At 33.9% G+C, this 18,235-nt stretch overlaps 1 protein-coding gene across 2 annotated transcripts; it reads right to left on the reverse strand.

Annotated features, from left to right (window-relative positions):
• Positions 1–1,264: 1,264 nt before the first annotated feature.
• Positions 1,265–12,476, reverse strand: lhx9 (LIM homeobox 9). Of its 2 annotated transcripts, none has more exons than XM_063012784.1 (5): positions 12,288–12,476; positions 11,009–11,211; positions 9,323–9,690; positions 5,226–5,428; positions 1,265–1,690 (listed from the first exon to the last, which is right to left on the reverse strand). In XM_063012784.1, exons 1-5 carry the CDS (start codon positions 12,474–12,476, stop codon positions 1,634–1,636), a joined length of 1,020 nt encoding a protein of 339 aa, XP_062868854.1. In that variant the 3' UTR covers positions 1,265–1,633. The 2 variants fall into 2 exon arrangements, with proteins under 2 accessions (XP_062868854.1, XP_062868853.1); XM_063012783.1 differs by lacking the exon at positions 1,265–1,690 and adding an exon at positions 3,361–3,898.
• Positions 12,477–18,235: the final 5,759 nt, after the last annotated feature.

The raw sequence follows: 18,235 nt of genomic DNA on the forward strand, positions 1-18,235 counted from the left end.
AGGAATAAATAAAGTAATTCCAAACAGGTGGGGTTATATAAACTACACCTGGTTTTGTTAAATACAAATAATTGGTTTGGCCTGAATTTTAGGTATAAGGAGAATAAAATAAAATGAACACTGATCAGCCGTAACATTAAAACCACCTCCTTGTTTCTACACTCACTGTCCATTTTATCACCTCCACTTACCATATAGAAGCACTTTCTGTTCTTCAATGGTCAGGACCCTTACAGGACCACCACAGAGCAGGTATTATTTAGGTGGTGGATGATTCTCAGCACTGCAGTGACAATGACATGGTGGTGGTGTGTTAGTGAGTATTGTGCTGGTATGAGTGGATCAGACACAGCAGCACTGCTGGAGTTTTTAAATACCGTGTCCACTCACTGTCCACTCTATTAGACACTCCTACCTAGTTGGTCCACCTTGTAGATGTAAAGTCAGAGACGATTGCTCATCTACTGCTGCTGTTTGAGTTGGTCATCTTCTATACCTTCATCAGTGGTCACAGGACGCTGCCCACAGGGCACTGTTGGCTGGATATATTTTTGGTTGGTGGACCACCATGTTAGTGTCACTGCAGTGCTGAGAATGATCCACCACACAAATAATACCTGCTCTGTAGTGGTCCTGTGGGGGTCCTGACCATTGAAGAACAGCATGAAAGGGGGCTACCAAAGCATGCAGAGAAAGAGATGGACTACAGTCAGTAATTGTAGAATTACAAAGTGCTTCTATATGGTAAGTGAGGCCGATAAAATGGACAATGTGTGTAGAAACAGGGAGGTGGTTTTAATGTTATGGCTGATCGGTGTAATGCAGTATTACCTTTAAAGCAAAATTATAAGACATTCTATAATAAACATAAATACAAGAGCAGAGTGTTTACATATTTAAAAAGAATTTTATTATTCAAGTATTGCATGCATCTGTGCAGTCTTAATACCTTTTTATGAAAGGATATTGGTCTCACAAGCAAAAATTATTATAATGTTAAATTTAAAGCTGAGAAATGTAAAATCGCACAAACCAATACTTATCTTTTCAAAATGTAAACAAATGATAAGGTGCATGCAACAACAAATCTATTTTACATCTTTTTTATAGATATTTCCATAGCTCGTCATCATTATTGTTACTAGATTGCCTGCTACTTTGGTTTTTTTGTTATTTGTGTGTGTGTGTGTGTGTGTGTGTATATTTAGTAATGGATGCATTATTTTATACATGATTTTGGTTAAAGCTTATGTTTTATAAGAAGGTGTGTGTGTGTGTGTGTGTGTGTGTGTGTGTGTGTGTGTGTGTGTGTTTGTGTGTATGTGTATGTGATATATACAGTACGAGATAAAAAGAGTCAGTATGTTTATATGCTTATGTTGCATCTGGTCATCCTTTTGTACCTATACAATTTTAGCTCTAATATAACAAGGATATGAGAAAAAGCTCACATATTCAGTGGGTTGTCCTCCAAGCGTAGGTTTAAACATTCAGAAGAACTTTTTTATATAAAGAGCTTGCTTTGCATTTTTGTTGGTTTATTTTTATTACTTTATTATCATCTGATCCTAATACTGTCTTTGTCTTCAATGGTGAGGAAATCCGATCAAAGTTTTCCCCGTCTTTTAATACTTTAGGGAATTTTCAAACGGCGTGATGTATGGCTGTAATGCCCCAAGATTTGTTCTCCCTGAAAGAAATCATAAAGTAACAATATATTAAACTACAGAGCAACCTGGGTTTAAGAGGTTTGCATGTAATTTTACTTCAGTGTGCACTTTCTAGCACAGCAGTTTTTATAAGGTAGCCATATTCATGCATTAGAAAGCAATCCTGATTGTTTTTAATAATAACAGGGCTTAGTGCAAATCTATAGGGCATTACTTTGGAATATTAAAGAGAATGAAATTTGAAATCAATGTTAAAAATGAAAGCAAGAGAAAGATGTGTGGTGGTCATTTTTAATTATTATTATTCATCAGTGTCATGTTTTAGTTGAAATCAACAAAAAATGGTGGTGCAATGAGAAGAAATAAAACACCATCAAAGCAAAGTGTTTTTATTCACACAAATTTAATAAGATATAACAACCGTTTGGTCCATAAATATTTAATGGGAAATAGTTTCTATACACCATCTTTTTTCCAGAAACAAGAAAACAATGGACAATCTTGATAGAACACGTACCATACTATTAACACAAGATCAATATATAAGATTCTTGGATTTACCGGCTATATCTGAAAGAGTGCACGACTGCTTTCTAGGCCATAACTTGCCTCCTTGTAACAGAATTACACTGTTAAAAAGATCCTCCGATGTAAAACAGAACAGTACAAAACTAGTGAGGCGTTCAAAGGATGCAGTATCCATTAAACAAACAGACATGAATCTCCTGAATTTCACAAGCTTTCTTCCAGGTTAAAGCATAAGGCACATTGTAGAACTGAGATAGGTTTCTACTTTATGAAGTAGATCTTAGAGGAGTTGTCTGTTCTACTAACAGAACAAAATCTCCATCACAAAATAAACTAAAAACCCTTAAGCGCCCCTCACCGTCGCTTCCAGCCAGATTTGCCGTCATAGTTTTGGTCTGTTCGGTGGCAAGTGTCCATGAAAAATGTGGGAACATGAGTAAAGAGGAAAAACTTGACTCATATTTCGTAGGACTACTTTGTAGGATTATCCTGGAATAGTTTCAAAATAACATTCAAAGCAAAAAACTCGACTCTACTAGAATTAATATTTTAAATTGAGTTCATTTTCATGGTCACCCTGAGTTGCACCATCATAATGCACTTATCACTGGCAACTGATCTATGACTGAGCAAATTGATTTACAAAACAACATGGGGAATTTAAATACATTAAACTTTTGAATATTTCTTCTTTAAAAATATTCATTAAAAAGTGCTTAATTTCATGGAAATAGTTTACTCCCAATAAGAAAAACTCTCGACATTTCAAACAGTTACCACTGCACAAATCTTTAACCCTATCCTTAACCCTAATTAAAGCCATGCTAGCATATACTGAGGTTGAAGCATACACCTGGCATGTGAGTTGTAAAGTAAACGGCTGAATAAATGAATAAATCTGTTCAAAAACATCTGGAATGCAAAACATCTTCGGAAATAAAATGCATGTTATCAGTGAGCTGTAAAGTAAAAAAAATAAAAACAGAATGAAAGACTGCATATGGATCTAAGACATGCTTCCACTTACGAAGTGTTAAAACATACTGACAAAATTCTGACATGGTGCATACATAAAAAATTCACATGTGTAAACTCAGCTGCCAAGTGGTTGCAAATGCTACACATATGTCGAAAAACTTCTTGTTTGTGTTGAAATAGGACTGGCTCTGGCTTCTTTAAAAGTAAAAAGATTTAAAGAGCATAGTGAAATGACTACTTTGTCGGTGAGTCCATCTGTTGTTGAAATACGGGCAAAAAATTTGCAGGGGGTTAAGAAAAAAATTTATATATTAAGGTGGTCTGTAATCATGGCTGTCCAGCCTTGAGGTGACTGTATCGACTTCTTCCTCATGTCTCCGGTTGTTAAACGGTGGTTTTGTGAACAGCAAGAAAAAGCCATATTTGAAAACATAACACAGGACACAGCACAAAACTTCAGGCCTGTGTTAGAAAAGGTTCGTCAGGGTGGTTTGGGGGGGACTCCCAGACTCGTGGCTGTCCAAACTAGAGGTGACTGAGGTGACTACGGTGATAGAGGGATTAGTCAAGTCTGTTAGCGTGCTGGCTGTGCTCGGCGGGGTCAGAGCACCGCTGTCCGAGGAGGGTGCGGGAAGTGACGTGCCGTCAGCCTTCTCGACACCCCCGCTCTCCTGCCGCAAAACGTTCCGTCTGAATTTGGCCCGCGCGTTTTGGAACCAGACCTGCAAACCAATCCCAATGCTTTTTACTTTTGTTTGTTTGTGTGTGTTGTTTAGTTACTGTCAAATTCTGAACAATAATGAAAAGTGGTTAACTAAAGGTTAAATTCTTACTTAAACATTTACATGGTAATCATGAGGCAACTTTAGCTAATAACAATATTATAAACAACCCTAAATACTTAATATAGAGGGGGGCAAAAATGTATACACATTTCAATTAAAGAAAAGCTGTATAAAGGTTAGTTGTAATACTAAATTTAAATAGATACCAGGGGATGAATATCAGCCACCTTGGAACAACATATGACACAATGCTACCCTATTTCGATTCAACTTCAATTCCACAGATAACATCTATTAAAGTGTGTATACATTTTTGCCCCCCTCTGTAGGTATAATGTTATTGCTTGTATGTGGCTCCTGCAAAAGTCCTTAACTAGGAAATGCTATAGAAGCTTAATGTTTAAGCTTTTATCTAATGCAAGGTTAATGAATTTGGTTGCTAACAATTTTTCAGATTTTTAGCTGTCTTTTTCTCTGGGAATGGTGGGACATGATGACACCAGACGGTCTTTTTTCATATGTAAACTAAATAAAGCCATTTTTGTCACTTTTTCAAGATGACACAAGCAAAGTGAAATCAATTTAAGTTAATTTGATTATTTAAATAGAGCAATGCTGCGGTCAGGTATTTGCTCACATAAATTAATTCATAATAAAAAATCATTCTCCCTTTCATTGTTAAAAATAATAAATGTGCTAACGCGCACATTTACATTTATTGCATTTAGCAAAAGTTTTTTTGCAATATGACTTAAAATTGTGACCAAATACAATGCAAGCAATTGAGGGTACGGTCCTTGCTTAGGGATATTAGCCCAACGTTGGGACTTAAACCAGCTACCAGGACTACTAGTCCAATACATTAACTTCTACACTATTGCTGCACCAGCGTTTGATATTAAATATTACATTTTTAAATGAAATTCACTTGCAGTTCTTAAGCCACAGAATGAGAACTACTGCTATATACAATATATAGACAGAAATAAATAAAGTGGCTATATGAAGATTAGTTTCTATCAACACTTCTGTTGTTTTTGGGATTGTCTAGGAATACCCTTTATTAACCATTAATTCACATCCAACTTTAAATTTGGATGATAACAATCACCCTGTTAACTATATATTATGTATGGATGAAGTACTCACATGACTTTACAAAAGGATGGAAACACAAAACTACATGAATTAAAAAAGGCATGAAATGAGATCTAGTGTTTTGTTTTTGGTTTTGTCTTGTTTGTTAAAAGAAGCTGAAACTTACCTGCAGCACTCTTTTGGTCAGGCCAGTTTTCTGTGCAAGCTGCTTTAAATCCTTGGCATCAGGATTGTGATTGATGGCGAAGTAGGACTTCATGGTGCGAAGCTGGTGATGCTTGAAGGATGTGCGCATGCGTTTGGTTTTCTGCGACGTAGTGTAAGCCTGCTGGTCTCGATCCAGATGCTCGGAATCGTTTTCGTTACAACCTGAGAGAAAATCAGACAGTTTAGTGAAATAACGAAAAGTCTAGTGTGATGGTTTAACCACAAAGAAATTTGTTCTAAATGTGTTATCGTCGAATATGTCAGTCATAACGAAATAATAATACAGTACTGTAATGCGTGGTTTATTAATTCATATTGGTGTTTTAGAGAAGAAAATGACTAAAATTCCATAGACACAGTTTCTTAAACTTACCCTGACAAATTATTTTTATATGTTCTTTGTAGTAGAAGCTTTTTAAAGAAAAGTAGGAAAAAATATAAAAATAATATAAACCAAGTATAAAATACGATACTGTAAAAACTGAGGAAGTGGGTCATATGTAAATTAGACCCATTACCCTACTTTAATCATTCTAAATAAACAAACAACATTTTGTCCTGTTACAATATAATAATATGTAATGTAATATAACGTTGTCTGTTTTACCACCTCTTTATTCTGGTCACGTTGAAACGTAAGACATAAAAACGGGTATGACACAAAAACGGGTAAGACACAAAAAACGGGTATGACATAAAAACGGGTATGACACAAAAACGGGTAAGACACAAAAAACGGGTATGACATAAAAACGGGTATGACATAAAAAACGTCATACATAAAAAAGGCTATTACGTATTTTTTTAAATATAGTCCAGCGAATGAACAAGCGAAAGTCCAATTGTACACTCTTACTGTAAAATGTAAGTTAAGTTTTTTAAATGTTCATATTTGTTTACTGGAAATATTTTTAATTTTTAGGGACATACTAAATTATGCTAATATGTATGCTAATTAATAGTGGGCTGTTATCCCAAATTAGGATCTTCACTGGATCGCACCAGGCTCATTTAAAAAAATATATTTTACATTATTGGATGTTTATTCACCTAAACAATGTATACTCGATAAAATTGTATAATTTAACGGTCATTTTCAAAATATTTACAATATAGACAATGGCCAAAGATTTTGTAGCATATAGCTTATGCTATTCCAAAGTTTTTGACTATGCCGTCCGGCTAAGATCGTACAATTAATGTAGGTCTACTGTTGACTAGAAATCATTAGACAGCTGGTACATTTATATAAATTATTAATGTGAAATAATAAATCTATAAAGAGGTAAAAATAAAGCATGTTTATTTTTTAAAAGAAGAGAATGTTAAAAGCGTTGCCTATCTTAATGTTAGAAAGCTCGGTCATATCCTCTTTCTGCCAGCAGGGGGCTCTAGCCACAAACCTTTACTGCATATAGACTAGACTTGGTGAAATGTATTTTTACATTAGCTGCTGGGTTAACAGGAGCTGTGAAATGCTTGTGTGTTAATTTATCACGAAGAAATACTGTTAGCTACCAAAAACAACCAAAATCTGCAACGAATCGTGTTGGACAACTTAGATCTTCCTGCACGCACATTCGCAAGTCACAGAATTACTGTTGCTTATTTCACTATTTGGGATTTTAAATGCTGACAGAATGTTTGACAGCATGGTCATCACAGTCCTGTTCTTTGCTAAGGTGCAGGTCTAATATATTGACCAAAAACCTACTTTCTAGAATTATTAGAATCACATCAATGTAATATATCAATGTATTACAATCAGTGCAACATTTTAATTAAACATACATTAAAAATAAGTAAATAAACCAAGCATTATAGATGTAAACTTTGGAGCTAAACTTAAAAACATATTTTTTTAAACATATTTTTTTAAAAGCAAACATACTAATGGTATACAGGTCACTGACCATTAAAATAATAAAATCGGTAAAACTAATGCAATTTTTACTAAATGCTTCTTTGTATATTCAGCCGTATGGATACACGAATAGGAGCTTAAACTGCATAAATACATTTTAAATCATAATAAATTTCACCACACAGAAACTTAGGTACGACCTCTTATTTACCACTCCTATGTACCATACACCTACTTGGTTTAATACCTCTTAAAATGTATGTAAAATGTATGTAAACGAAAAAAGTAGTATTTGATGTGTGTATTGAGTGAAATACGTATAAACATAAAGGGAAAATTAATATTTAGATTCTGATTCTTATTGTATATCACATGGTGGTTACAAGTGCTGAGAAAGTAAACCAGTCTAAACTTTATGTAAAAATGCTAAGGTATTTTTTGGAAGGTCTATTTTGACTTTACCACAAAGGTCACTTAGGGTCTTATTTATGATGCAATACACCATCTATTTTTTCTCAAAGGTTTTCAATCATTAAAATGATTGTAATTTTTTTATTGATGATTTTTTTTATTTGTTAAGCAAAAGGAAATTATTTCAAGGGTTTAACAATTGCACATGTACAATAATATTTAGGTTTTAGGACAATATTACCATTTTATTAGCTTTAAGGTATATGTGTATGTGGTTGGGCGGTTGCACTATCTAACCATTTTTAACAATGGAAATTAAATTGTTCAATGAAATTTTTGATCCCTTAAATGTGCGAAAAATAGATAAAATAAAGGTGTTACACCGAGAAACGTAAATAAATTATACAAGTATTAAAATTTAACAAATGTAACAAAATACACGTTTTGCCTTTTATCAAATCTATTGTTTAGACTATATAATAATAATAATTACAAATCTCAGCTCTACTATCAAATGTTGTATGTATCAACCGGACAGCAACAGAAACCGAGTCACCACTTTTAAATGCCCAGATTCCAACGTCATCTCCAATTAACAGTGAACAAATAAAGCTCGGGTTCCCCTCATTGCACCCCTTTAATTTAGAAGGGCAGAAACTTGGCACACAAAGCCAAACTTTTTCAAGCGGACATTAATTGCAACAGCGATCACAAAAAAAAGACACAGCGGGGTCGCGCTATGCATCTGAAAACACAATATTTTAGGGCGGTCCAAACTTAAAATGACATCCGTTTATGCAGCAAAAATAAAAATACAATTTAAAGAATTAAACGAACTGCAACGATTCGTCAGTTTCTTCGTCTTTTTATTTTAAACAAATGTCTATTTATTTAACTATTTTTGAAAAAAATAATGCATGGACAATTTTAACAAGAAATATTTAATTGATCTTTTGAGTATTGCAAAAAACAAATCATACATAGTTCTGCTTCTTTCAAGAAATACCTGCTTAAAACAGCCAAATAAAAATATAACAGAAAAAAAAAATATTTTACCTAAATTATTAATACATATCTAGAAATAGTAAGAACGACCTTAGACCATTTTTTACAACGATAAACATAAATGTCTGTTTTTAAGATGTTTTAACATACAATTCGATTTTTTTCGTATGCGCGTAATTCTTGAAATCAAAGCAAAAATAGAACCACCCATCAAAATATATAAACAAATCATTTCCATCACCTCTATTTTAAGTGGTCGTGATTAAGGGCCTATAGCTTTCCCCAAGATAAATCAGTGTTTATTTAAATAGAGGTCTAACATATCAATTCATTATTATTATATAGATTATTATAATTTCAAGTCTGCTTAGTCACTGTTTTGTTTACAAAATTGTCTTTAATTGTTGAGTTTATTGTTTTGGCTATGCAGATTTGAACTATGTGAGGTTTTTAGGCCTAGTTAATGTTTAAACTATTTTATTCAGTAAACAGGACTGTCACAAGGGCGTAAACCTTGCGTGTTTTTTATTTATAGGACTACAGTTTAGAATGATTGTATTGTTATTTACTTGATTGCTACACACGCACATTTAATAGGGGATTAGTTAGACTGTGTGAATAAATAACGTAATTCATGTGTTATTAATAAAGCCAAAATACCAACACTGGTCTATTTCACTGATGATACAAAGAGCTGGTTTACATTCTGCGTCACATTCGGTAAATGTTTCTGGCGGATAAATAAACAGTGCACATTAGGCTTTCAGATTTCTTACCCGAGTTGTAAGAGCTGATGTCTATCCCCATGGCCGGGCTCTTGCGTTTCCGCGGTCGTCCTTTCTGCACCGTGCCGGTGCCGTTAAAGTATGGCAGTGCCAGGCTCGCGCCCTTAGCAGCCAGCTCGGCGTAGTTAAGCTGTGGATGCTGCTGGTGCGGGTACTCTCCGTGCATGAGGCTCTCGAAGTGCAAACGGCAGTACACCATGCTTTCCTTCATGCCGAATTGGTCCCCGGTGCTCAGAGTTTTGTGGCAGGACGTGCAGGTAAAGCAGCTCAGGTGATAGACGGAGTCGCGGGCGCGCATCACCATTTCTGAGGCCGAGATGCCCAGGTGACAGCGCGCGCATCGCTGCACAGAGAACCTTCTGAAACAGCAACATGGATTTACAATTCGATGCAATTAAAGCATGCATGCACATAGTGTTTCTTTTATTGCATTTCAGTGGATTGCATTGACCCTAGGTTTGAGGTGATGGTTTTTACACTGATGCCAGAGAAAATGCTTCTTTAGCTATTCGTGTGCCATTTTTGAGACACCAAAGAAGTAAATTATAGCTTCCTACATTAAATGTCCATGATGCAAAATTATTAAACCTATTTTAGTGACACCAAAACTGTTAATAGAGCAGTTCATTAAACTGTCTCAGACATTTTTAGAATGTTTATTATCAGAATGGATAGTGATTGTGGACTAAGACTAAGCTGTGCGACCTTGAAGAGGTTTGCGACTTTATCCTAATAGCTTCAATTCCACGCAGTAGCGACTGGCCAGAGAGAAAAGTCATTGGACGTATATTGGCAATATTGGGACAGTCTAGCATAACTTAAAGTAGCACACAAAAAAGCATTTGCTACTGGTTTATTTAAAAAAAAAGTCGAAATAGTCTACTTGTAATTTTTGGTTCAGTTAGATACTTGTATACAACCACAACAGTGAATAGAAGTATTACAGATAATATACACATCTACCAGAGGTGTAGTTTATGCCATAGGCCTATTAATGGATACTCACCTATAACTAGTCTGTCTGGACATGCTTCTAATGATAAAGTGACTTTGTACTAACTACTCCAGACTGCCCCCATTATTTACACGTCTACACCATTAACCTCCGACCATACATCTTTTCATCCTATTTTACAGTTTTAACACGATCAAGAACAATAAGTGGCCTGAATCAGTGGCAATGCTGTTTTGTCCGAGTCAGACTTAGTCTAAAACTTTAAAAACTAGGATTTAAGATTTGCTGTTTAAAATAGGCCTAAAGTATATACAGTGACAAACTACTTGATATAGCCTACTTTATTGCTACTAGTTTTTTCAGTATTATTTAAATATAGGTATAGTTTATATTATTTTTCTATATGGCTATTTGCTGTATGATATAATAATTTACTTTACACTGCGAAAATTGTTCTGAATTTACTCCATTAAAATGTGTACATTATGTTAACGTAATTTTTTTTTATATAATTTTATAGATGTATAGAAATATAAACAGCAAACTAAAACACATTTAAGCTGTATTTTTTTTATATTATGTTTATGTGCAAATTATGCACACAGTAAAATCAATTAATTATAATAAAACCCTTATTTTTTCACTATACAGTTTCTACAGATATTCTACAAAAATTAGCAAGAAAAAAAAAACACCCTGATGATCGTTATATTTGAGCCTACCTGTAGTAATCTTCTTTGCAGTAAATGCTGCCGTCTTTGGCGAAGCAGGTGAGCTCGGACTCCAGTGCTAGTTTACATTCGCAGCATTTGAGGCAGCGCAGATGCCACTGCTTATCCACCGCTAGTAAATAATATCGATCCGAGATTTTGCCCCCGCAGCCCGCACACAGGGCCGGTTTCTCCGGGCTCATGGAAGGCATGCTCTGCACAAGAAGAATCCAAAGTCCTCAGTGTTTAACACCAACTTCTACCTTATAGATACCGTAACTCAAACTAATGCCTTACACTGTTTACACTGGAATAAACGGCTTTTCAAATATATTGGTGTGTTGATATACTATGATTGGTTATGATATAAAAAGTTGGAATATTTTTACTAAACAAATTCAGTGCAGTCATTTTCAAGAATGTCATTGTTCACTCCACCTATTGCAGTATTTAACTGTATATGTTTGGAAAGCTTCGGCATTGTTTCATAATAAATAAAATATCCATATAGTCTAAATTGCTAGAATGCATTTTAAATGTTTATAGATTTTGATTGCTTAATGTTTATTTATTTATTTAATTAAAAATGTAGCTTATCGGCCTGTTTAAAGATTGATTTAGCTGCTAAAAGACTAAATTCCTTTACAATAATAATAATCATAATAAGAAGAAGAGAAATCATATTTACTGTTGGTATTATTACTTGATTACTATTATTACTGCTACTACTACTACTACTTTACTGTGAAACACAGTCCTTAAAATGTACATAATTCCTTTTCACCCTAATGTGAATTATGTGGCCTTACATTTGAAAACAGACATATTAAATATATAAAATCCTGAATTTATTTAAAATAATGGATTTGTTTTTATTTTTTATATGTAAAAAATAGTGGCTTTACTCGCTTTTAATTTTGAATTTGCTTTGAATCTATACACAAACCTTTTTTTCCTCAATTTCAGTTGTATTTTAAAATATATTTAATGTGTTTAGTCAAGAGGTTCTGCAGCACAGTACAAATACAAGTAGTATTTAATTTAATTAATTCTTAGCTCAGGTTGTAGTCTTTTCCATGAGCTTTAAGCATTTTTTAATTCTATCTGTGCAAACCAACAAGCGAGTCAGGTTAACAGTAATAACTAATTAATACTAGTATTGTAATAACAATTGTTGTTGTTGTATTGAAATATAATTTTAACTCCAAACATTTTAGAACTTCTTAGCTAATAGACTAGACATAAAAACAGAGCAGTGATTTGAACAAGGATTAAGGTCCTAAATTCTTACCGTGTCCCTTCCGTTCATCTGCACAGCTTTGGCCAGGCGTGACTCGGTTTTGTTCCTCCTCTCCATTTCCTCCATGATGCCCTGGATGTGTTCACCGGAGATGCCGTGGAAAAGCATGGCTGCTGCTGCTGCTGCTGCGGGCCGCAATGTGCAACTGCTCTGTTTTGCCTTGCACGCCACAACTTCCATAAACCAGTTTCCAGCCAGTCGCTTATAGCATCCGGTAGCAATGTGCTGCTGCTGCTGCTACCGCTGTTACTACTACTGCAGGCAAATTCAGCCGCACATACACCAAACACCGCACACTCCCGCAAACACCGCGCTCACTCCGCACTCAGTACTCAGTTCAGGAGTCACCGTGCAAACTACACAAGCATGAACATAAAACACAGATAAAAACGCACATCCACTTTGGTCTCGTTAAAAAAAATGCAAAAAGGAAAGGTATAGTCCAGGTGAAAAGGAAATCAGCTGAAATGTTTGAAAGTTGTTATATTTAAAGCGTCTGATTAGTTCCCCAGGCTGGCGGTATAGGGGATCCGGGTGTTCAGGAGTCGGCGGGTGTGGGGAGTGTGTGAGGCTCCCATCCCCGTGTCCTATTTGTGAAGAGTGAGGAACGCCTGCCCTGCATGGGTAATTTTGGAGGAGGAGTTCTCCCTCTCCCGATTCGGATTCTTTCTGTTCACCAACAAAGAGCTGTCAGTGTGCGCAAAGCGCTGCTGATGGGCACCACAGACTGTGGCACGATTTAGATTTCTTCACCTACACCTGCAATCTTTATTTTATACTTGGTGACCTCTGGAACTAGGCAAGGCTGAACGTTGTTATTTTATGAAATAATTGTATTAACTTTGTATCAAGCTTTTACATATTTTATTGTATCGTATTTATATATAGTTATTTTTGCCATACTTTTAATTATGTCACCACAAAGGTTTCTTCACCACAATGGTGCTGTGAGTAATGTTTACCTTTAGTGATGCAAATATTGAAAATTTGAAATCACATTTTCACCAGTTGTCATAATAAACTAAATTGTAATACTGTACTATTTACAGTACAGTACTATTTACATTGATGTGTGTGGGTGTGTGTGTGTAATACAGAGTAAACTACACACTGTTTGTTTTAGTTAGACACCTAATATGATATATAAATGTTAATTAAAATAATCCGTTATTAATAGATATACAATAAAGTGTTTATTACAGATCGTCAGTAAGGTGTGAAAGTGTGTGTAAAATAAAAAAAAGAACACCAGCGATTGGGTCAAATTCTTATTTAAAAATATATATATATTTACTTTTTGACAGAAAAATATTTATTTCAATATATCTGTTTCAAATGATTATTTTAAATGTATATAATTCCATGTGTGTGAGCAGGCTGCATGTGGTTATGTACAAACTAGTTTTATGTTTGATAAAAAATTAAATCGATATTTTTATATAAAGAAAAATGTCGTAAAAATACTTAAAATTAGTTTCTGTAGGAAATGTGATGAATAGAAAAGAGAGCTATTGAAAGAATGCATAGAATAAGAATGCTCTAGGTACTAAAGCTCATGTTACAATATATAAACAATAAGAGTAAAAAAGTTAAAGTAAACAAAAAGATCTTTCAAATATTAAAAACTATATATATTTAGTTTTTAATGTATATATATATATATATATATATATATATATATATATATATATATATATATATATATATATAATATATATATATATATATATATATATAATATATATATATATATATATATATATATATATATATATATATATATATATATATATTATACCATAATTATGATTTTTAAATAACGCCTTTACATCGAAAATTTTAAAGCTGCCTTTATTTTTCTGCTTACATCTAAGGCACTGCTACTTATTCTGTTCAGATGAAATATAATTTTTTCATTTCAGTTTCCATTTAATGCTTCAAATAACAAAGGCTGTAACACGAATGTTATGTTTTCTACATTTCTCCTGTAATATTACTGTTACAGTATAGAAAGAAATATTATTTAATAGCTTAAAGTCGTCTAGTGGACAAATTAAATATTTTCCATTGTTCAAAAATAACTTCATTTCTTAAAAAAAGGTACAAATGTAGTAATTTCATTCCCTATAAATTGGTACAAATGCAAACTCTTTTTAATGTGCCTATATGAATAAGCAAAATATATAGATCATAATCTTACTCTAAAACGAGAAGTAGTTCAATAAACAAAATAAACGATAAAAGGGTCCCAGATACTTGCACTTGCTGATCGTATACCTGCCCGGGGACTGTTCTGTCCTAAATGCTTAAATGTCCCTAAAGCTTGAGCTCCCAGTTCATTTACCTCACAGTGTTTGAAATGTGTAATTTCTCTGTGCGGAATATGAGGCTATTTTAATAATTAAACTTAGGTTTCAGCAGGAAGGTAATGAAAGGAAATCATTGTGAATATCACCTTACCTGATCACTTCTGAGGTCCAGTCCAAGAAAAGAGAGAAAGAAAGAGAGAGAGCAGGAGAGAGAGAGACAGATAGAAAGAGAGAGAGACAGATAGAAGTGGAGAATCAAAAAGCTAATATACATACACAATATTTTTATATTTAATATTTTATAATAATTATTTTACATAATAAATGACAAACAAGGACAGCTGGCGAAAACAGGATATGTAAAAGTAGACAGACAGTAATAAATTAGCTTTTCTTTGCTATTACCTGCCTGCGTCTATTTTAATTGATTGTATCATTCACTTGAGTGTGTGTGTGTGTGTGTGTGTGTGTGTGTGTGTGTGTGTGTGTGTGTGTGTGTAAGCGTTTGCAGTTAAACTTAAGCAATCCGCTTTGTTTTAAAAATGTATAACCAATTGTACAATTTCAACTAAAATAATAACTAGACACTTTAATACAATATTAGGATTATTATATATGATCCAATTAACTACTTAGCGAATAGTCTAGTCCCATATTACCACGGACAAAAAATTAGACATTTTATGTAAACAGAACGAAAATCCTTGTTACCATTCATTTAACCCGTTCGATGCACAAGTTATTTACCATCAACTTTTTTGGAACCTATTTTGCTTTAGGATGAAAATGACTATTTATACCGTAGCATATTCTTTATATGAATACAATTTTAAAAGTAAAGCTTGATTAAACAAAATTGCAAAAAATAATTTAACAATATGTTTTCATGTTTATGCAATGTTTTCTATAGCACTTCCACCATGAATTTAATTATGACCTATACTGCAATCTATATTTTGAATCAGCTGTGCAACACAGAAATTATTATACATCAGATATACTGGTAAAAAATAACCTGTCAGTTATAGTTAATTATATCAATGACAAGTTTATAAGTGATTCACAAAAGAAAATATTTATATATGCAAAATTATTGTATTTTTTCACATTGTAAAAAGTAATTTTAAGGTAATCACTTTTAAAACTAGAACATTCAATAATAAGCAATAATAAAAAATTATTATGTTTATAATAAAAACCTGTCATAAATTAACATGTTTTAATAAATGCAAATTATTTTACCACAACTAACACAGTACTATAGCCTAAGCATGATAAAATATTGGCCTTGCCATTGCACCACAGAGTGCAGTTTTAATGCAAAGTTTAATGCAATACCCTGTCCACTATTTTTTGTAGTCAGGTTCTTGCACCACCCAAAAACAATGGGCGCAAGGCAGGGTTCTTAAAGCTTAAAATAAAAATCATGCCAAACAAATTGTATATAAATTAATTATTTATTTTAATTGTTTAGACGTAAAAACTAGATATTTTTAGAATTTAAAACATATATATTCTGCCTTCGAAGTAAGTTTGCAATAAAAAGGAATGGACTAATGTATAATCAGAAACCCAAACCATTAGGGCCATTAGGTTTCCTGGTAAAGTGGCACCTGGAACCAGTTACCAGCAGTTCCTTCAGCTCTTGTACAATGTAGATTGCTCTACAGTGCATTCTGATGCTCTCCCTGGGTAAACGACGCACTCATGCAATCCCGCCTTCCAACATGATCTAGATCTAGAACTGTTCAGGTTCAGATTCACGTTAAAGGTGCCTTCGATGGTGGACTTTGGTCAGCATGGGTATTTTGACTGGCCTGCTATTTCACAGCCTCATACAAAATGGTTCGATGTGTGTTGTGACACATTTACCTTATCACCACAATTACATTTATTGGCCACTGTAGCTCTTTTACAGGTCAACCCATTGTGTTGTTTTATGGCATAAATGAGTCTTGGTCGCCCAAGGCCCTGTCGATGGATTCGTAGTTTGCCTCGCATTGGGTCACTGTCGGTCACTACACATTCGTGAGCACCCCTTACTGTTTTAGACAGACTTTGACCTAATTGTCTGGACATAATTTGCCTTTTATCAAAGTGACTCAGGTCTTTACACCGCCCATATGTGCTGCATTCAACACGCTTACAACGAGTAAATACCATCAGCTCAACATTCAAGCTATCCACACTGGGCTGAATTTTGAATGTTCATGCATATAGACCTGAGTTTTTTTGTTAATTAAAGCTTATAATATATCATTTATTCCAGCTTGATTTAGAACTTTGATATCTGATGACTGACCACACCAAGTTTGAAGCAGATCTCTGTTGGAAATTTTGAGTTTTGGGGGATTTAACACACCTTTATACATATTATAATTATGAACACATATACATTTATATTATTGGCATTTAGCAGATGCTTTTATCCAAAGCAACTGTCTAAGCAATTGAGGGTTAAGAGCCTTGCTCAAGGGCCCAACAGTGGCAACCTGGCAGTAGTGGGGCTTGAACCAGGAACCTTTGGATAACTAGTTATCCAGACAGTTGTAGCCTAGTGGTTAAAATACTGGACTAGTAATTGAATGGTTGCTGGTTTAAGCCTCACCTCTGCCATGTCGTCACTGTTGGGCCCTTGAGCAAGGCTCTTAACCCTCAATTGCTTAGACAGTATACTGTCACAGTACTGTAAGTCGATTTGGATAAAAGCTTCTGCTAATTGCCAAAAATGTAAATGTAAATGTAGTCCAGTTCCCTAAGCACTAGGCTGTATCTGAGAAAAATCATCATGCCTATTATTCCAACTTAATTCTATTGTAGGATATCAGATAAGTGTCCACACTAACAGGTGTATTGTAAGTAAAAATGGAAAGGTAACCACCTTAATGAAAATTAATGCACACATATAGTCCTGAGCTTATTTGTTTGTTAAAGCTTATAATATATCATTATTTCCAACTTGATTATATACTACAATATCCACACCAAGTCTAAAGCATATCTATCGTGGAAATGTTTCAGATAGGAAACCACGTTACTGTATACTGTAATTGTTGATGCTTGCTTATACACCTGAGCTTATATGTTAATTGATGCTGATAATACCTCACTCATTCAACATTGCTTTAGTATAACATCTTATAAGTGTTTAAATGTTCACAAAACCTCATAATATATCACTCATTCTGTACTATAATTTCTGACAAGTGTCCATACACAATTTGAACCAAATAAAATAATTTTAATCTAATCTGTTGCATAATTTCATGTTTGTTTCACATATATGAAATCATTAATTGTAACAAAGAAAATCAGAAAGGGAATAATTACTTTTAACAGCACTGAGTTTGTAAAATCCATGCCCTTTATTACCATTCAGGCATTCATAATTAATAATGCCTCATATCCAAATGAGACCCATTTTTCATACTTGCATACAAGTAAACTACAAAAAACTACAAATGAGCAACTCACCAATCAAATTCGACCAGGTACTCAGATCAGCCAGATGCCTGAAGGATGGGATGGTGATATTGCTTCGATAGTGGCTCCAAAAGTCTGGTCATGGTCAATATTATGTACAGTAGATGGTAAAATATATACATTATTTGATTTTGCATTTAGAAATGT

The sequence above is a fragment of the Trichomycterus rosablanca genome, chromosome 17, assembly GCF_030014385.1.
Source record: "Trichomycterus rosablanca isolate fTriRos1 chromosome 17, fTriRos1.hap1, whole genome shotgun sequence".
Classification (NCBI taxonomy): domain Eukaryota; kingdom Metazoa; phylum Chordata; class Actinopteri; order Siluriformes; family Trichomycteridae; genus Trichomycterus; species Trichomycterus rosablanca.